At 41.7% G+C, this 21826-nt stretch overlaps 2 protein-coding genes across 2 annotated transcripts in view; one reads left to right on the top strand and one right to left on the bottom strand.

The window, feature by feature from the left end:
* acbd4 (acyl-CoA binding domain containing 4) overlaps positions 1-1941 on the bottom strand; it is a 7872-nt gene extending 5931 nt beyond the window's left edge. The window contains exons 1-2 of the mRNA XM_083904671.1: positions 1902-1941; positions 249-390 (exon numbers count right to left, since the gene is read on the bottom strand). Coding sequence (XP_083760797.1) covers positions 249-351 — 103 coding nt within the window. The 5' untranslated portion in view covers positions 352-390; positions 1902-1941. The remainder of the gene's footprint in view (positions 1-248; positions 391-1901) is intronic.
* Positions 1942-3635: 1694 nt separating this feature from the next.
* On the top strand, positions 3636-19893 carry LOC310939826 (1-phosphatidylinositol 4,5-bisphosphate phosphodiesterase delta-3-A-like; the record flags this gene model as incomplete). Its single annotated transcript, XM_083904670.1, has 16 exons — positions 3636-3729; positions 8027-8082; positions 8420-8531; positions 12112-12340; positions 12454-12583; positions 13910-14135; positions 14296-14497; positions 15838-15982; positions 16084-16236; positions 16317-16463; positions 17793-17946; positions 18043-18159; positions 18260-18438; positions 18650-18785; positions 18878-19027; positions 19745-19893. 16 exons carry the CDS (start codon positions 3636-3638, stop codon positions 19891-19893), a joined length of 2379 nt encoding a protein of 792 aa, XP_083760796.1.
* Positions 19894-21826: the final 1933 nt, after the last annotated feature.

Below are 21826 nucleotides of genomic sequence, written 5' to 3'. Positions count from 1 at the left end.
AACTCATCAAAACCTTATGTTCATGTATATAATATATAATATAATTGCACTGCAGTGCAGAGATAAATAAAATGTAGATTATTTCCAATTGTTTTGTCCAAAAAAGTCAGAAAATGTTGAAAACATTCATCAGCGTTGAAGACGTGTCTTCAGAAGTGTCTCATTTGTGATTTATTTGTTATATAAATCACATTTAAGACGCTGAACAATCAGAAAACGACAGAAAGAGCAACATGAACGCGGCGTACCTCGTTTGGGGAGGTTGTGGACGACGTCCACAGCCGCCTGAAAGCGTCTCTGGTGATCGACGACGCGCTCGTCGACGCGCTCGTCCATCGCCGGGACAGGCATGACGCACCGAGGACGAGGGGACGGTGTTTACAGGCCGAGCTGAAAACAACCAGGAAGTCAGGACACGCTCACATTCTTACGTAGAAACACGTTCACTCGGAGAACAATGAGCGGCGAGCTGTGATGACACACTCGTGTCATAGAACAGGTTTTTGGTGAATAACTCTGAGCAACACTGGCCTTTTCACACAACTTTTCCTTTGATAGTCGACAGTTTCACAGAGCTGTGATGTTTGCATTCACCTTTATTATCAACGCGCGACGCCTTTAACGCTGCTTTCATTCATATTTATTAGGGTCCTCGTTTAGATTGAACCTGTTTTTCAGCTCGAAACGGCTGCAAATTAAAGTTCGACACAAGACAAAACCAAACAACTGTGATTTTCTCTTCACATTTGTGTTACTTATTCCCCTAGATAGCACTTTTCAGGGATTTTCAGGGACTTTGCTGTTAAATCTGACAATTATTATCATGTACTAAGCATTTAACAGCTATTTAATTAGCATTACTGTGTTTTTCAGGTAAGAAATTAGAGAAAACATGTCATAAAATATCAAAAATGATGTTGACATGTCTATTTATCCAATAGAGCCCATTCATTATCACTTAATACGCCTTTAATCAGCATTACTATGCATTTAAGTGTTTTTCCAGATAAGAAATGTGAGAAAATATGTCATAATATATCAAAAATAATGTTGACATGTCTATTTATCAGATAGAGCCCATTTATTATCACTTAATGCCCCTTTAACAGCTATTTAATCAGCATTACAAGTGTTTTTTAGCTCGAAAAATGTGATAAAACAAGACAGAAAATGGTGATAATGGCTGTAAATTAAAGCCTTTAATGGGGCTACGGTTAGTTTTCACAGTGCACTTGTGTTTACATGTTTTTCTGACTATTATTATCACGTACTACGCATTTAACAGCTATTTAATTAGCGTTACTGTGTTTTTCAGGTAAGAAATGTGAGAAAATATGTCATAAAACGTCAAAATGATGTCAGCTAGAGCCCATTTATTATCACATAATACACCTTTAACAGTTGCTCCGTTAGTATTAGTTTATATTTAACTGTTTTCCAGCTCAAAAACGTCAGAAAATATCGGAAAAAAACAAGTGTAACGGCTGTAATTTAAAGTTCAACACGAAACAAAAACCTAACAAGTTACTTTCAATTGTTTAAAAAGTTGCGTAAAAAGCTAAACTAGCTTCATAATAAACGCAGTATTGTGGTTAATATTTGTTTCACTTTTACGAGAAAAATCCACTGTGATTTTGACAGAAAACAACAACGCTAAGTGTAGCTTAGCACACGGGCTAACGTCGTTACCTCCGTGTGTGTGTGCGTGTGTCTCCGCCGGTGTTTAGCAGGTGTAACGCAGATTTGTTTGTTTGTTTTTTCTTTTTCAGTTTGTTTATACAAACATACACACACATATATTTAAACACATATAAACACATACACGTGTATATATATATATATATATATACAAACACATACATATACATACAGCAGCAGCGGGACTGACCGCCGTCACTCACCTGCTCCGATCTGACGATGCCGCTGTTAGCAGGTTAGCTCTCAAACGCTACTTCCGCGTCCCGTCACATGACTCAGTGTGACACGCCCACCTGGAATTTTTAAAGCAACACTGCACTAAATTGAATAGCTAAGAAAAACTATATTTATCTATATTTATTTAAAATAATAATAATAATAATAATAATATATATATGTATATATATATACATATATATATATATAATTTCACATTTTTATATATTTTATATATGTATTTATATGATATGTATTATTTATACAATATATATATATTAAAATTGCACAATTATAGATGACCATATTGTGAATGTAATTCATTTAATTTATATGTAAATAAAAAATAAATAAAACAATACCAATACATTATGTTTTACATGTTAGGATACCTATGATATTGTTTTATAATTGTATATACGATATAATCATGCATTATACAATAATAACAATAACAAGAGTCAAAGTATGTATAATACCGTTTTATACTGCAGATTAGTATTAGTATTAGTAGTATTATTGTTCTCGTATTGATGATAAAATTTGAGGAAACACATCAGATGACACGGTTTCATTATAACACACTGTGTGTGTGTGTGTGTGTGTGTGTGCAGCACCATTGTCCTAATTACAGCAGACAGACAGTATTAGAGGATGATCTATTTTCAGAGCTTTCACTATGACTGTGATTTAGTTAAAATGAGAGAGAGACATTTGTCACACACACACACACACACACACACACACACACACACACACACACACACACACACACACACGCACACACACACGCACACACACACACACACTAATCCACTGACGGTAAGATCTGTCTGTTCTCAGACTTAGAACAACAGCACCCGGAAATGTTAATGTACCTTTCAAAATAAAACATTGACTATAAATTGTGATGTGAAGTGTATCATCTTTATATGATAATAAAGTACAAAAAAACAGGGATTTAGATAGATAGATAGATAGATAGATAGATAGATAGATAGATAGATAGATAGATAGATAGATAGATAGATAGATAGATAGATAGATAGATAGATAGATAGATAGATAGATAGATAGTAAAGTACAAATAGAAAATACTATTAACAATAATCTTACGCAAAGGTAAAAATATAATGTGCATAATAGTAATATTATCATTATAAAGCAATAGCATGATGCTATATGATTTAATTTAATCATCACATACTAAAATGTATATCAATAGTGATAAAGTATACAATAAATAACACTATTATAAAATACATATTCCACATTTAATTAACATGTTAAAACACATTGGTAATACTTTAATGTTGTATAAAAAATAAAATAAAGAAAAATAAATGTTGTATTTACCTGACTGAAGTTCTCCTTTGATTCTAATTATGTAAGGACTTTTACTTTGAAATAAAGACCGGAACTGTGTTTACTCCACAGTGGGGTTTTTTTCCCCTCGGTTGAGCGTCTCAGTGACGTCATCGGAGAGGAGGTTTGCTCCTCCTCCTCCTCCTCCTCTCCTCCTGCTGCTGCTGCTGCTGCTGATCCTTCAGGATAAAAGCCTGGAAACATAAGCAGCAGGAGAACATCACCGTGCTGGAGCTGCAGCTCCACACCGACAACACTCACCGGTCTGCAGCCGCAGACAGAGCCCAGGAGCCCGGTCACAGCGGAGGAGACAGAGCGGAGGAGGTGAAGGAGGAGGAGCAGGAGGAGGTGCAGTCATGCTGGGCAGCAAGAAGAAAGCGGCTCCTGCGATGAAGAACGGAGGAGCCGGGACGTCCCAGTTAAAGGCCATCGATCCTCTGAGGAACCTCGGTAAGTGATCGATTATTCGATCAACTTCAGGGATCAGACACGTGATACATGTCCTACATACAGAGCACATACACGTGTATATGTATATATGTATAATATAATTATTATATACATATACACATAATATTATTATTATTATATATACTACTACACCTCTCTATATATTATATACACATAACATCTATATCACATATGCATGTATATATATATACATATATGTATATTATAAATATAAACACATACATATGTATCAGTATCATTATATGCATGTGTGATATAGACTAATACAGTATATATATATATATGTATGTGTGTATATATATATGTATATGAACTATATTGATACACATGTAAATATACACACATATACATAATTGTTACAAACATGTATCTATATATATATAAAGACATACAGTATATATACATATATAATAATAATAATTATTATATATATATACTACTACTCTACTATGTATACACTATATAAACATAACTCTATATCACATATGCAAATCATCAACATTGATACATACTTGCAATATATCCATCCCTTTTCTACATATATATATATGTACATATATGTGTATATTATATATATATAAACACACATACATATTTATCAGTATCATCATATGCATGTGCGATATAGATGTAATATATACTGTATATATGTATGTGTGTGTATATAAAACATGTATATGAACTATATTGATACACATGTCAACTAACTGGTTAATGTATCTATATACATACAGTAAATATATGTATATGTATAATAAAACACAAGTAAATGCAGGGGAAATGTACAGAAAGTGAGTTTTACACAGTGACGTGTGGATGAACGAGGCGTTCAGGGACACGGTGTGTGTGCGTGTGTGTGTGTGTGTGTGTGTGGTCTCCTTCACTAACGTCAGACATTATTGAGCAGCTGGTCAGTAAACGCGGTTGTTTCCAGAAGAACAGGCTCAGAGATCGTCATGTAAACACTGCTCACCGCTGTGTTTATAGAAAAGTCGTCTCACTGTGTTTGAACTGTGTCTTCACGTCTTTAAACTGGAAAAAACTGGGCTTTTTAAACTCTTTATTTCGTTCATCAGAAGCTGCAGAAAAGTGTCACTTTTGGCAAATGTTTAAATTTTTTCACGACTGTCCGCGCTGCGACAGAAACGCAATAAATAGATAAAACGAGTGAAAGAGAGAGTGAGCCTTAATGTGATACCTGAGGAACACCAAGATTTAAATGACAGCTTTAACATGAATATTTATCTCTTTAAAAATGAGTTTGGACAATAAAATATGTGCCATTATGGTCAGAGCCTTTATTGATGGAGTTGCTTCATAAACCGCTCACTCTCTCACACCAAAGTCACTCAGTCTCTAACACCAAAGTCACTCACTCTCTCAAACTAAAGTCACTCACTCTCTCAAACTAAAGTCACTCACTCTCCCACACCAAAGTCACTCACTCTCTCACACCAAAGTCACTCACTCTCTCAAACTAAAGTCACTCACTCTCTCAAACTAAAGTCACTCACTCTCCCACACCAAAGTCACTCACTCTCCCACACCAAAGTCACTCACTCTCTCACACCAAAGTCACTCACTCTCTCAAACCAGTCACTCACTCTCCCACACCAAAGTCACTCTCTCTCCCACACCAAAGTCACTCACTCTCACACACCAAAGTCACTCACTCTCTCACACCAAAGTCACTCACTCTCCCACACCAGTCACTCACTCTCACACACCAAAACACCAGTCACTCACTCTCACACGCCAAAGTCCACTCACTCTCTCACACCAAATTCACTCACTCTCCCACACCAAAGTCACTCACTCTCCCACACCAAAGTCACTCACTCTCCCACACCAAAGTCACTCACTCTCTCACACCAAAGTCACTCACTCTCACACACCAAAGTCACTCACTCTCCCACACCAAAGTCACTCTCTCTCCCACACCAAAGTCACTCACTCTCCCACACCAAAGTCACTCACTCTCCCACACCAAAGTCACTCACTCTCCCACACCAAAGTCCATAGAGTAAACCAGTGATTTTAACATCACAGCACACAGGAGTTCACAGGAGTTGTTGATCCACTGCTGCCTCCATCACTAACTTACAATGACTGATTTTAGTGAATTCGGCATCAACATTTCTTAATTTGGGTTAACTTTAGTGACACAAAGTGACCACACGAGGCAGCAGTAGCCCAGCAGCTCCTGTGTCCCTGTGAGCTAAAATCACTGGTTTTCTCTATGGGCTTTGGTGTGGGAGAGTGAGTGGTTTAAAAAACGTCAGTTTCCTGTTGTTAAAGTCTGTCTAACAGTGAAGATAAAGACATAAACGTGTTCTGAAGACGTCGTAGACTCAAACTGAGGTGGATTTTATGATGCGAGTGGTTAAAAAATCAGTTTTTCTGAAGTCAGAACCTCAAACAACGACAGCCGAGAGTGTTTTTTCAAGCACGTTTGGACTTTATCTGACATAATGTGAGACGTCGCAGCTGCTGCTGGTCACACGTCTGAGTCTTTAATCAGAGCACAGAGGGTTTCATCACAGTGAGGAGGAGGAGGAGGAGGAGGAGGAGGAGGAGGAGGAGGAGGTCATTCACTGAAATGAGGTCACGGTGTGTTTTTAAGACAGTTTGCTCAGTCAATTCCTCATTTACAGTAACTGCAGTGTGTGTGTGTGTGTGTGTGTGTGTGTGTGTGTGTGTGTGTGTGTGTGTGTGTGTGTGTGTGTGTGTGTCAGTTTCCCTGTGACCCACAATGCACTTCTGTTCCAGCTGCTGAGTCAGCGTACGACTCGGCAGAATCTGCAGAGGAGCCCTTACAGACGACAACATCACACCACCTTTTCCCATAGAGGAAGGAACTTTGTTTTGTTTGTTTTGGGGGGATTTTTTTTAAACGTGACACACAGTCTAACGGCTGCCTGGGCTGTGAGCGCCCCCTGCTGCTGAGAACCAGCCTGAGAAACGTAGGCTCGCTCTCCCACACCAAAGCCCATAGAGAAAACCAGTGATTTTAGCATCACAGCACACAGGAGTTGTTGTGTCACGTCTGGTGCTAGCTGCTAATGCTAGCATGCATCTTTAATAACTAACACTATAATTCAGCATTATTTGTTAGCATATAAATAATCTACTTTGCAACCGGAGACACTCAACCGCACTCTCAGAGAAAACAAAATGGCTGCCGGCAAGGAAAAACAGATTTTTAGCCTCTGAACTGAACACTAAGCTAATTAAATCTACGTCAGTTTAAGTCTACGACGTCTTTAAGAACACGTTCACGTCTTTATCTTCACTGTTAGACAGACTTTAACAACAGGAAACTGAAGTTTGTAAACCACTCACTCTCCCACACCAAAGCCCATAGAGAAAATCAGTGATTTTAGCATCACAGGGACACAGGAGCTGTTGTACCACTTCTGGTGCTAGCTGCTAATGTTAGCATGCATCCGTAACAACTAGTACTATAATTCAGCGTTATTTTTCATGCCGTATTAGCATGTTAGCACATAAATCAGCTACTTTGCAGCCCGAGAAACCTCACTCTCATTGAAAACAATATGGCTGCCGGCAGAAACGCAAGGAAACGCTTATTTTTAGCCACTTAACTGAACAGTTAGCTCATAAAATCTACGTCAGTTTAAGTCTACGACGTCTGAAGAACACATTCACGTCTTTATCTTCACTGTTAGACAGACTTTAACAACAGGAAACTGAAGTTTGTAAACCACTCACTCTCCCACACCAAAGTCCATAGAGTAAACCAGTGATTTTAACATCACAGCACACAGGAGTTGTTGATCCACTGCTGCATCCATCACTAACTTACAATGACTGATTTTAATGAATTCGGCTTTTGAAATACTTAATTTAGACTTAACCGAGTGGCACAAAGTGACCACACGAGGCAGCAGAGGACCCGCAGCTCCTGTGTCACTGTGAGCTAAAATCACTGGTTTTCTCTATGGGGTTTGGTGTGGGAGAGTGAGTGGTTTACAAACGTCAGTTTCCTGTTGAAAAAGTCGTGAACGACTTAACATAAACAACATTTAATATGTTCTCCTCATGTAAATCCATGCATATGTGTATTATACACTAAGAATACAGTGAATATAACAAAGTACAGATCCACAGCCTCCATTTGCGTTTGTTTCCCCTCGACAGTAAACACACAGAGATAAATCACATTCTTCACATTCTCCGTTACAGATTAAACTGCTGCTCGACGTCTTCATCGGTCACAGATTAAGTCACGAGTTTGTGTTTCTGTGTTTTGAAGGAGTTCAGGAGGACGACGACGTGAAGAGGATGCTGCAGGGCTCCAGCATGGTCAAGGTATCCAACAGTAAAACACAGTCACTATCATCATTATTATATATTATTATTATTATTATTATTCTAAAAATGTTATCGCAAGGCTACAAAAAAAAGTATCTTAACGCAATTGCACGCTTGTACGAACACACTTATAGGTCACGTATTCGTGGTGAACTCTGGTTAATGTTTGACTCTGGAGCTTCAACAGAGATTTATCATTCGTAAATGCACCTTTCTGTGATCCGTCAATATGCAGACGACGGTCTCGTTTACGCTAAAGTCAGATGTTTTTGAGATTTTATGCCAGATTTTTGTGTTATTGTGTGATTTTATTGATGGATTATCACATGTTTAGGTTCGCTCGCCGCGATGGCAGAAGAGACGGACGCTGAAGCTGCTGGAGGACGGCGTCACCGTCTGGTGTCAGTCGCACAAGACGTCGAGTCGCGCCAAAGAGCAGCAGTCGTGTGAGTGTCCACGTCTGCCGGTTAGCTCCGTTAGCTGCATTAGCTCCTTTGAGCGTTAGCCTACAGTGGAACTGGAGCGGTCTGTTTGTTAAACGAAAAAGAGCAGCGCTAACAAATAACGTTAGCGTACCTGTGTACTGCGTACTTGGGCCTCTGTTTTTAAAGTCTAGCGCTACTTTAGAGACTCATTTTAACGTCAGTTGTCATGGAAACGCGTCACGTGTTAACGTGCGCTAATGTGCGTTAAAGTCGTCGTCATTAACAACGGTCTTTTTCCCGGTCAGTTGTCGTGAAAACGCGTCATGTGTTAACGTGCGCTAATGTCATTGTCATTAACAACGGTCTTTTTCCGGTCAGTCGTCGTGGAAACGCGCTGTGCGCTAACGTTGACGCTGTTAACGTCTGTCTTTTTCTGGTCAGTCGTCATAGAAACACGTCATGCCTTAGTGTGCGTTAAAGTTGACGTCGTTAACGGCGGTCTTTCTCCTGTCAGTCGTTATGGAAATGCGTAACGTGTTAACATGCGATAATGTGCGTTAAAGTTGACGTCGTTAAAAAAAAGACGTTCGACGGCGCTAATTAAACTTTGAATCTGTCAGTTTTTAAAAGCTGAGAGAGAGTGTGGCTACGTACGCTATGCTAACGATTAGCAACATGGTAGATTATGGTTGATCGTTTAAGGTGGAAACGATTTGTTTTATACATTTATTTTTGTATTTGAGTATTTTCGTTGCTAAACAAAGCCTTCACAATACAACAAGCTAGTTTTTAGTCGTTGGTGCCAGACAAAAAGAAGCAAAAACTGCGTAAATATGATATATGAATACAAACGATATCATTATAAAAGTAAAAACACAAACTGTGCTCTACAAAATGTGCATTTAACTCTGTCTTGAGACCCCTGCTTTTGGGTTTTTGGGGATTTTAGTCGTTTTTTGCAAAAATCAATTTTCAAATAACACACACACACACAGACAGATCTAATCCCGTGGTAATTAGAGGCCGTGTCCTGCAGGGGGGGCCGGTCAAAGCTGTGGTTTCTTTATAGAAAGTCTTTAAGTCTCACAAAGCGACCACAGTCTCCACGGCGACGCCCTGCATCCCATCATGTCCTATAATCTGACAGCAGCACGGGAGGCCATGTTTGACTGAAATAGAGCAGCTCTATAATCAGGGTGTGACCCTCAGATAGTGTGTGTGTGTGTGTGTGTGTGTGTGTGTGTGTGTGTGTGTGTGTGTGTGTGTGTGTGTGTGTGTGTGTGTGTGTGTGTGTGTGTGTGTGTGTGGGTAGGTAGCATTTAGCGTTCACGTAAATAGACGCGGTGCGTCCGTGTTTAGCGTCGCACGCCCAGTCAGCACCGGCTAACATGACTTCTGAGAGGGCGGAGCCTCTTAAATGGACGATTTGAGTTTACATCGTTTCATGTACGGATTAACGTCCACGTAATTACTTAAAAATAGACGTAAACTCTGCTGGAGCGAGTTCACTGTAAAGGTTCGTAATCACAGAGTCAGACGATGGATTCAAATGTTAACGTTCAACCGTTAAACTTTAAACAAAAGTCCAACAGTGATCTAACTCCACATATGTACCATCACCAATGTACCAAATAAAGCAAAAACATGTAAACAACTCTATCAGCTGACATCACAACTCGGCTACAGACCGCTAACGTGAGCTGCAGTGGCTATGTTTGCTAGCCGACACTGCTAGTTAGCAAAAACAGCTCAAAAAACAAATAATGTATGAATTAAAAAATGGCAGAGCGCTAAAGTATTTCTTAGAATTCACTGTAAATGTAATAATTCTAAAAAAAAAAAGTTTCACCTGACTTTAATACTCGAAGAAACGGTTAACTTGAGCTGTTAGCTGACATTGCTAGTTAGCAAAAACAGCTAAAAAAAACTAACAATGTATGAAATAAAAAAAAGTATCTCATAGAAACCACTGTAAACTTGTAAAAAATCTAAATCTAAATAGTATACGTACGTGAAAACGTATCACCTGACTTTAATACTTAATACTAGAAACTAGCTAACTTGAGCTATGTCGGCTACGCTCGTTGTTGAAGTGTTTTCAGGATCAGACGCCAAATAAAGCTTTCACAATACGACGAGTTGTTCTAGAGGTGAACTTTCTGTGTGAATGTGATTTAAGGCTAATGTTAGCGTGTGGTCCTACGCTAACATTAGCCTAACGTGAACCGCGCCTCGTCGTCTAATCGCAGGTTAGCGAGGACGAACGAGACGTCAGCGGTTTCACTTCAGAGACACAGATTGGTTTTAAAGCTCGGATCAACGACCTGTGATGAAAACCTTTGATTATAATGAATAAATATAAGAAGTGATGTGAGATTAATCCACTGTTTATTTAGTTATTTACACACAAACTTAACTTGAAGCTGCTTTATTTACCAAAGTGTCCCCAGGGAGATAGAGACAGACTGTTTGAACAGCAGCGGACTAAAATAGAAAAGAGATAACGTTGTTTCCATTCACTCTCTCTCACTCACACACACACACACACACACACACACACACACACACACACACACACACACACACACACACACACACACACACACACACAGTCTTGTTACCTCCTTGTTATCTTTCTGTTTTCATCGGTGTGGGTTTATTTTCTAATTTTATTGCAACTTCCTGTCAAAAAATTAATAAATTTTTTGACCGATCAATCCCAATTTTGTGTAATGGATAGATGATCATCCAAATATGCTCCCATTCAATTTTCGTGAGAATCCACCCACTGATGACGTCACAAACTATGATTAAACTTTCAAATGATCCCGCTCTCTTTAAATGGGAAAAAATGTAAAAAGAAACAAAAATATCTCTGTGAAAACTCATCGGATTTGAACGAAATTTGGTATGTGTATATAGCATCCAACACTCTACCAACACACTAAATTTCATCCCGCCCCTCTCTACTATTTCCATAAACTTAACTCTGTATTATTGTCCTGTTAGCAACTTCCTGTCTACATTTCTTTTTTTGACGGATCAATCTGAATTTTGTGTAATGGATAGATGATCATCCAAGTATGTTCCCATTTAATTTTTGTGAGAATCTACCCACAAATGACGTCACAAAGTATGATTTAACTTTCAAATAATCCCACTCTCTTTAAATGGGCAAAGCTTTAAAACAAACGAAAATATCTCTGTCAAAACTCATCGGATTTGAACCAAATTTGGTACGGGCATGCAGGATCAGACACTCTACCATAATATTAAGTTTCATGCAGATCTAAGGTAGTAAATTAAATGTCACATTGAAAGTTCAGTTCTTAACGGATCAGGATGAATAATGCCATGTCATAACTGTAAGCAGGCAAAGTTGCACAAAGTACATTTTGCTCGCGTTGAATAAATTTGATTTAAAAACATTTTTCCCGTCCAAGCTCTTGTGTTTCATTGTCCTAATGGACGCCACGGATCAATAAATCACCGCAGTGAGACTTTTATTGGAGACTAACGTTCCATTAGCGTAATGAACAGTAAAAGCTTGGTGCAGAGCGGAGATATTTGACTCTTTCCTTTAACTCTTTCCCCTCCTCAGTCTCGATCACGGAGGTGGAGTGCGTCCGCGAGGGTTTCCACTCGGAGACTATGCAGCAGTTGACCGGTTCGGTCCCCGAGGGCCGCTGTTTGACGGTGGTCTTCAAGGGGCCTCGCAAAAGCCTGGACCTGCTCTGCCAGAGCCAGGAGGAGGCGCTGCAGTGGGCCCGCGGCATCCGGACGCTGCAAGGGAGAGTGGAGAACATGACGCAGAAGGAGAAACTCGACCAATATCCTGACTTATGTTCATGTGGGATTAGTTTAGAGAGCGAATTAAACCCGAACCTTTGAGCGACAGACTCGTGTTATCGTTGTATTGTTTCCTTGACTGTGTCGGCGTCACCTGGATCCATGCTTACCTGAGCCGGGCCGATCAGAACCACGATGACAAGATGAGCTACGACGAAGTCCAGACGCTGCTGCAGATGATCAACATCGATCTGAGCGATCAATACGCCCGCAGCCTCTTCCAGGTTATCAACAAATCATTTACACACATAAGTGGAAATAAATAGAGATTACTCACAAAAAAATATGTTTCTATTTGTGTTTTCACACATGAATATTTACCTTTTAATGATTTGTATTTTAATATTTATTTACTTAATTTTGTAATTAGTATTGTAATATAATCTATTATTGGATTACACACACAAAAAATGTCCAATCTCAATAGTTTTGGATTATTTAAAGGTCATAAATGGCAAATATCGCAACTCGTACCGAAGAAAATGTCTCTTGAAACATTTAAATATCTTCAGTATAAATATATCGTGCATTTCTTTTGCGTAGTTAGCACATTAGCGTTGCACTAAGCTAACAGGAACAAATGTTATTCTTATCAACGCGACTTTGTCAGATGAAAAAGTTTACAAAGAATACAAACCTCAAGCTAACCGCTAACACTCATGTTTTTCCGTTACTTAGCTAACCGTGAAGGAAGCTTTAAATGTAAATCCAAACTAAAACATACAAACCTCAAACTAACTGCGAACACTCATCGTTTTTCGTTACTTAGCAAACCGAGAAGGAAGTTTTCAATCTAAATCTAAGCTAAAAAATACAAACCTCAAGCTAACTGCTAACCCTCCCCTCCCTTTTTGTGCATCAACTAGCTAACTAAGAAGTAACATTTCAATCTGAATAGAAGCAAAAACAAAAAATAAAAAACCTCAAACTAGCTGCTAACGTTCATCCTTTTTCGTTACTTAGCTAACCGAGAAGGAAGCTTTCAATCTAAATCTAAGCTAAAACATACAAACCTCAAGCTAACTGCTAACACTCATCTTTTTCCGTTATTAGCTAACCAAGAAGGAAGTTTTCAATCTAAATTTAAGCTAAAACATACAAACTTCAAGCTAACTTCTCACCCTCCCCTTTTTTTTGCATCAACTAGCTAACTAAGAAGTAATCTTTCAATCTAAATTGAAGCAAAAACAAAAATAAAAAACCCTCAAGCTAACCGCCAACACTCATCTTTTTCCGTTACTTAGCTAACCGTGAAGGACGCTTTCAAACTAAATATAAGCTAAAACATACAAACCTCAAGCTAACTTCGAATCATCCTCTTTTTTGCAAAAGCAAGCTAACTAAGAAGGTTTTTTGTTTTTTTCAATCTAAATTGAAGCTAAAGTAAGAACACAAACCCTCTTGTCATTATGTTTTTGTTTTTACATTAGCTAACTAATCCAGAGAGAAACCTTATTTGGTCAAATAGCAAAGCCGGTAAAGATGGAGGCCATTTTGGAGTCCACCGTGTTGACTTTACTGACCGAATATTTTCTTTATTTTCCATTCAGAAATGTGACCGGTCCGCCGACGGCCGCCTGGACCACGGCGAGATCGAGGTTTTCTGCCGGGAGTTGCTACGGCGACCAGAGCTGGACGCCGTGTTCATCCGCTACTCCGCTAACGGCTGCGTCCTTTCCACCGTGGACCTGAGGGACTTCCTGAAGGACCAGGGCGAGGACGCGTCCCTCACCCACGCCCAGAGCCTCATACTCACCTACGAACTCAACGAGTGGGGTACGGACGCTAAGTCACACAAAAAAAACAAACGTACTGGTGTTAGCCGTCATGTTAGCGATACTGTCTAACGTTAGTGTTTAGCAATCTCGCAAATGTGCCAGTGAATCGTTTTGTCGCGTTCTTATTGTTTGTTGTGCGCCCTTTCGCCCCGGCGCAGCCCAGAAGAACCAGTTCATGACGCCCAACGGCTTCACCATGTACATGCTGTCCAAGGAGAACTGGGTCTTTAACCCAGAACACGCTCGCGTTTACCAGGACATGAAGCGTCCTCTGTCGCACTACTTCATCTCCTCGTCGCACAACACTTACCTCACCAAGGACCAGCTCACGGGGGAAAGCAGCACCGAGCCATACATCCGGTAAGCTAAGCTACACGCTAGTCTAGTTTAAGAGTTACCGTCCATGCCTGAACTAGATTTGGAGGCCTTGGTAGCTCATTGGTTATATGGTATAAAGAAGTTTCCAGGTGGTGACACTGGACCCACCCACTAATGACGTCACAAACTATTATTGTCCTGTTAGCAACTTCCTGTCAACAATTTTCTTTTTTGACGGGTCGATCAGAATTTTGTATAATGGATAGAGGATCACCCAAGTATGTTCCCATTCAATTTTGGTGAGAATATACCCACAAATGACGTCACAAACTATGATTAAACTGTCAAATAATCCCGCTCTCTTTAAATGGGCAAAATTTTAAAAACAATCTAAAATATCTCTGTGAAAACTCATCGGATTTGAACAAAATTTGGTATGTGTATATAGCATCCAACACTCTACCAACACACTAAGTTTCATCCTGCCCCTCTCTACTATTTCCATAACCCTAACTCTGTATTATTGTCCTGTTAGCAACTTCCTGTCTACAATTTTTTTGACGGATCAATCTGAATTTTCTGTTATGGATAGGTGATCACTCAAGTATGTTCCCATACAATTTTGGTTTGAATATACCCACAAATGACGTCACAAAGCATGATTAAACTTTCAAATAATCCCACTCTCTTTAAATGGGCAACACTTTAAAAACAATCTAAAATATCTCTGTGAGAACTCATCGGATTTGAACGAAATTTGGTGTGTGTATATAGGATCCAACACTCTACCGGCAGACTTCAGTTTCACCCCGCTCACTCTTACTATCTCCATAAGCCTAACCTTAACTCCGTATTGCTGTGTTGTTAGCAACTTCCTGTCAACAATTTTTTTTTGACGGATCGATCTGAATTTTGTATAATGGATAGAGGATCACCCAAATATGTTCCCATTCAATTTTGGTGAGAATCCACCCACAAATTATGTCACAAACTATGATTAAACTTTCAAATAATCCCACTCTTTAAATGGGCAACACTTTAAAAACAATCTAAAATATCTCTGTCAAAACTCATCGGATTTGAACGAGATTTGGTACGGGCATGCAGGATCAGACACTCTACCATAAGATTAAGTTTCATGCAGATGAAAGGTAATAAATTAACACTGTGACACTGTGGAGTCTCTTCACGGACTGAAAGAGCTTCACTGGTTGCAGCTGTGGAGGTAGATTGTGTTGGTGTGAACAGATGTTTGAGGCTCTGACTGGGCCATCCTAAACCTTAAAGGGATAGTTCGGAATTTTGGACATAAGACCTATTTTCCAACTCAGCCGGTGTGATGGAGACGTCCATTACGTTATTATTTGTCATATTCTCCTCAGGGCTCTGATTCACGGCTGCCGCTGTGTGGAGCTGGACTGCTGGGACGGCGATAAAGGAGAACCCGTCATCTACCACGGACACACGCTCACCTCCAAAGTGCCGTTCGTCCAGGTCATCAAGACGATCAACGAGTACGCTTTCAAAGTGAGTAACGTACGCTTACCAGTGAAGGTTTGAGAAGAAAGAAGATGATATCGGAGGTCGATTGGTTTGTCTGACGTCTGACGTTGTACCTTCTCATCCAGGCGACTCCATACCCCCTGATCCTGTCCCTGGAGAACCACTGCTCTGTGGAGCAGCAGGTGGTGATGGCCCAACACCTGAGATCCATCCTGGGCGACAAGCTCCTCACCAAACCGCTGAGAGACGGGGATTCTCAGAGCCTGCCCTGTCCAGAGGTAAGAAGAGAAGATTCTTGGTCCTGCCAAGGACCGATGGAGATGTTCACGGTTGTCGATTATCGTTTGCGTCTGTGCAGGATCTCAAAGGAAAAATCCTCGTGAAGGGGAAGAAGGAGGTCACGGCGGGGGAGGACGGCTCGTCCAGCACTTCGGACTTCAGCTCCTCAGACGAGGAGGCCGGCAGGAGCGAAGGCAAGGCCCGCGGCAAGAAACTGGACAAGAAGGTTTGTCGAAGAACAAAGTCAGGAGAACCTCTCTTGACTTTGTGATGGGATAGTTCGGAATTTTGGACTATTTTCCAACTCGGCCGTTGTGATGGAGACGTCTGGAGACTTCTAGTTGCCGAGTTCGCTGGTGCTATGGCTAGCGCAAGTTAATGGTACCTGCTAGCATGGCATTAAAAACACTCATACCGACTCCACAGTGCACCCGAGGCAAATCAATTGTAACGGCAGACATCGATGTACATACAGTATCTGTATGAGTTAACGGATCGTTACTTTCACAATCAGCCCGATCGTTTACACTCCCCCCGCAGGGTTCTCCGCGTAGCTTAGCTGCAACTGTAGCAGAACTTTAAGCTGTGGATGATCAGAGGAGGAACCACTTGTTGCTCATTGAACGAACCAAAGTTTACGACCATGTCGCTCATCAGCTCTGGTATCCGCCCACCTTTTTCCAACTAACATCGATGGAAGCAATATTTTCAGCATCTCGGTCAGTTTCAATGACACGTCGCAAATGACGTCGCGGTTTACGCTAAAGTTAAGAAACAAAAACAAATTTTTGGCAATAAACGGACGACCGGTTCCGATCTTTCGAAATCGGTGTGACCAACGGCCACTGATTGAACCTTTTGACCCACATGTTAAGACAAATGTTCTGCGCAGGTTCCACAGGCCCCGCCCCCAAAAACTTGGACCTAAAATAAGTCCACAGAAGAAGAAAAAAACGAGAAGAACGCGGATGAAATCCAGACTGGTACATTTTTCTGACTGAAGAGGAAAAGGTTCAAAAAGTTCTTCGACGGTAGGAAGACTCGTCGACGTTGCTCAACGTGCTAACACCTAGCCACCAGCTACGCATGCTAAACTGCCCAGTATTAAGCGGCCTGAAAGGAGACACATCGCCACCTAGTGTAGCGGAGGCGGACGCGCAAGTCCTCACTTCTGCTTGTTTACCGGGAGAAAGTAGTCCCTCAAAAATTAATGCGATGCGAGGTTAGTTTTGTTTCAAATATCATTCTATCAACACAGATATGTACATCGATAGTCTGCCGTTACAATCGATTTGCCTCGGGTGCACTGTGGAGTCGGTATGAGTGTTTCTAATGCCATGCTAGCAGGTACCATTGACTTGCGCTAGCCATAGCATCAGCGAACTCGGCAACTAGAAGAACTGAATGAAATTTCTTGAAAACGTCTTCAGACGTTTCCATCACACCGGCTGAGTTGGAAAATAGGTCTTATGTCCAAAATTCCGAACTATCCCTTTAAGTAAGAAAGTGCTGGTTTTCTGCCTGTGTTTGTGACTCGGTTTCTCGGTGTGTGCAGACTAGCGGCTCTAAGCTGAGTCCAGAGCTGTCAGACCTGGTCGTCTACACCCGCAGCGTTCATTTTCAAACCTTTGAACAAGCCGCCAAGAACCCGGCGACCGAAATGTCGTCCTTCTCTGAAAGTGAAGCTCTCAGGCTCATCAAGGACTCAGGTGAGATGTTTACACCTAACACACCTGCGTTTGACCCTTACTTACGTCACTAACTGTTGGGATGACCATCCTCGTCACCCGATCTTTGCCTTCCAGGGATGTATTTTGTGCGTCACAACAGTCACCAGCTCAGCAGGATCTACCCCTCAGGTCAGCGCCTCCAGTCGTCCAACTTCAACCCTCAGGAGATGTGGAACTCGGGTTGCCAGATTGGTGAGAGCTTCCGAGCTTCTTCGAGTGGACGTCACAGACCGACCGGAAACAAATCCTCACCTTGTCCTTAACCGTGTCATTTCCTGTTTTTTTTTTGCAGTTGCGTTGAACTTCCAGACTCCAGGTGAGCAGATGGACCTGAACCAAGGACGGTTCCTGCAGAACGGTCAGTGTGGCTACATCCTCAAACCCCCGTTCCTGTGCCGGCCCGATACCACCTTCAACCCGGAGAACGTCGGTGGAGGTCCGGGCCACAGTCCCGTACTCCTCTCTGTTCGGGTAAGACGACGCCCCTTCCTGGATAAGCGCGAGGAACAGGTGGAAACGCAGGTTTTCTACGAACTAGAGTAAACTTACAACCAGTCTTACGAGGACTACCTGTTGGGGATTTGCTTAGCTAACAATAGCTCGTGGCATCTCCGTGGACATCAGGAGCGACGCTAAAGTTGCTCAGTCGTGGAAACTCAGCCGGTCCTTGGTGTAATTTCAGGTTATTTCAGCTCAGCAGCTTCCCAAACCAGAATGGGACAAGCCCAGCTCCATCGTGGACCCTCAGGTGTGGGTGGAGATCCACGGCGCTCCCATAGACAACAACAAGAAGAAGACGAACCACGTCGACAACAACGGTAAACATCCCGCAGGCAAAAAGACCTCTGAGCAAATAGTTCAGTCGCCGTTTTTTTTTTACCCACTTAGCATTGTTTCTTCTTCACGCCAGGCTTCAACCCGCGGTGGGACAGCACCTTCAACTTCACCGTCCACGTCCCCGACTTGGCTCTGGTTCGCTTCGCGGTGGAAGACCACGACTACACGTCCAGCAACGACTTCTTGGGTCAATTCACCCTCCCGCTCACCAGCGTCCGCACAGGTGCGTTAGCGACATCCAGCTCAATGTTCATCCAACCATTTCAGGGTTTCCCCCAGTTAATTATAAGACACCACACCACAGATTTTTCTATACCTGGGAACCCTTGTCCAGGTGCCAAGTCACACTATATAGTGTGTCATTATTACGGTTACATTGCTCTTGTCAATAAAGATGTTATATTTAGGGATGCACCGATAATTCGGCGGCCGAAACACAGCGAGTTCGCTGTGGAACAGCACCTGTTAAACCCCGGAAATGATGAACTCCCCTGCGACATTCACTTCACACCAGAGAACATTCTCTCTCTTTGAGCAGTTAACTAAAGACATCAGCTCATCTGATGCATCTGTTATTCCCTTAATTACTTCTTTCCCAAAGATTAAGACCACGGAGTGAAAACGATGAAAAGTGCGCTCTGCTCTTCAGAGTCTGTCACCGGCGTTTTACTCAGATCTACTCGGATCAGCTGCACTTCATCGCGACTGTACTCCATCATCGTCCTCAAGATCATTATTTTAATGCGGGGATAAAACACGTAGAGAAATGATCCAGTCTGCTTTAGATATGAAGAGACCGCTTGGAGACACAAGTGTTTACAAAAACACCGTGCCCTGCCCGAGAGGTCCGACCACCGGGCTTAGCGGGTTTTCTGGGGGAAACCCTTCGTTTGTCTTCTTCACCTCACCCTCTCTCTCTCGCTCTCTCTCTCGTCTGCAGGTTATCGTCACGTCCGGCTGCTGAAGTTGGACGGTTCCAACCTCTCGCCGGCTTCGCTCTTCGTCCACATCTCTGTCGAGCCGTGTCAGAGCAGTCCCTGCAAGTCCACAGCCAAATCCCCGGCCAGGACCAGAGCCAAGCAGCTGTAGTCGCCGCCCTCTTGTTGCCCCGGGGCAACGAGATGACGCCGTGGGAACGAAGATCTACGCGGTGGTAGCAGCCGATTTAAAGACCCCAAAGTGCTGCAACTCCGTCAAGAACCTGTCCGTACTTTAGGGGAACTTGGTGTCGAGTAATCGAGAAATTCTTCACGAGACAAAAATCAGACGATCACTTGAAACTCGGGACGTCCTCATCCATGAGCTCAAGTTATCGCATTGTTACTTTCGCAATCGCCCCGATTGTTTACACTCGCCCAGCAGGGCTCTTCACGTAGCTTAGCTGCGACTTTAAGTTTAAGTCGTGGACGAGGAACCACTTTACTTCTTAGTTTAGGACCACGTCGCTCATCAGGGACCTTTTTACGCTCTGGTATCCGCCCACCTTCTTCCAGCTAACATCGAGAGAAGCAATATTTTCAGCGTCTCGGTCAGTTTTTAACGACGCGTCGCAAACGAACGACCGCGGTTTTAGGATAAAGTTATGAAACAAAATCGCTTTTATCGCTCGGCAATAAACGGGACGACCGGTCGATTTTTAGAAATCGGTGTGACCAACGGCCGATGATTGAACCTTCTGACCCACATGTTAAGCCAAATGTTCTGCGCAGGTTCCACAGGCCCCGCCTCCAAAAACTTACCTAAAAGACCTAAAAAAAAGTCCACAGATGAAGAAAAGAGCGGGAAGAATGCGGATGAAATCCAGACCGGAACATTTTTTTTCTGACTGAAGAGGAAAAAGTTCAAAAAGTTCTTGTGCTCGACGTGCTAACACCTAGCCACCAGCTACGCATGCTAAACTGCCCAGTATTAAGCGGCCTGAAAGGAGACACATCGCCACCTAGTGTAGCGGAGGCGGACGCGCAAGTCCTCACTTCTGCTTGTTTACCGGGAGAAAGACTTTCGTCCAACGAATCGGCGAAGTGCAACGACGACCCTAGTTCGCCGTGTCGGTTTAGCCCCGCCCTCTTTCTCTGTACCGAGTCCGACAGATTATTTTAATATATCTAGGTTTTATTTCAGAGCAGGACTGAATAAATTAACGTCAACTCAATAATCCAGAGCGCAGGCGTCCGCAGATAAACGTCCACGACCAAAGTCTGGAGCTGGAATAAACTTCGAACTCATTTTGAGATTGAAGGAAAAGTTCAATCAAATTAGCGGAAAAGCTTTTTCTTGGCGCGAATGAATGTCCGAGAATTCTGTGCCAATGCTGACTCAGTTTAAATAAATGAAGGGTGTGTACATATATATATATATATATATATATGTATGTACACATATATTTATATATGTACAGATGCTAACGATGCTCTGACAGAAGCTGCAGCCAAAAACTCAGAGAAAATCTTGCGACTTCCCCTTTAACGGACGTTCACACTCGTGTATTAGGATCATGTCGAGAACTCGTTTAAATGTCGCCCTCAGTACGAATTTTAAATTTTTAACTCGTTTTACAAGCAAAAACAAAACCTGTTTTAAAAGATTTTTACATCATTTATTTTAAAAAGAACAAAAAAAAACAATAAGTAGCCCTTATTTGCTGCTCGTATGCTAAATCGCTAATCGCATGCTAATGCTTTTATAACGTAGCCTTGTGTTTTATGTTTGTGTATAAATATTCAATAGTTTAAATAATAATTAGCCATGTAGCGTTTTTTATATATATACCACAGACTTTTGCTTCGCTGTTAGCTCGTTAGCCGAGATGTCGTTGGAACTCGGAATTTTGAAAGTCGGAACACGGATGAACTCGGATATCCAAACACTCGTCCCGTCTAATCTCCGACCTCCCAAGTCCCGATATAAACGGAACGCGGTAAAACGCGAACGTGATTCGTGACCGAAAATTGTGTTTTTATTTGTTACAAATTTGTTTCACCGTCGTTTACTTTGTGTTTAGATAATGTGTCAAAACTGACTG

The sequence above is a fragment of the Microchirus variegatus genome (genome assembly GCF_963457635.1).
Source record: "Microchirus variegatus genome assembly, chromosome: 18".
NCBI lineage: Eukaryota > Metazoa > Chordata > Actinopteri > Pleuronectiformes > Soleidae > Microchirus > Microchirus variegatus.
This window is presented reverse-complemented; position numbering and strand designations above follow the sequence as displayed.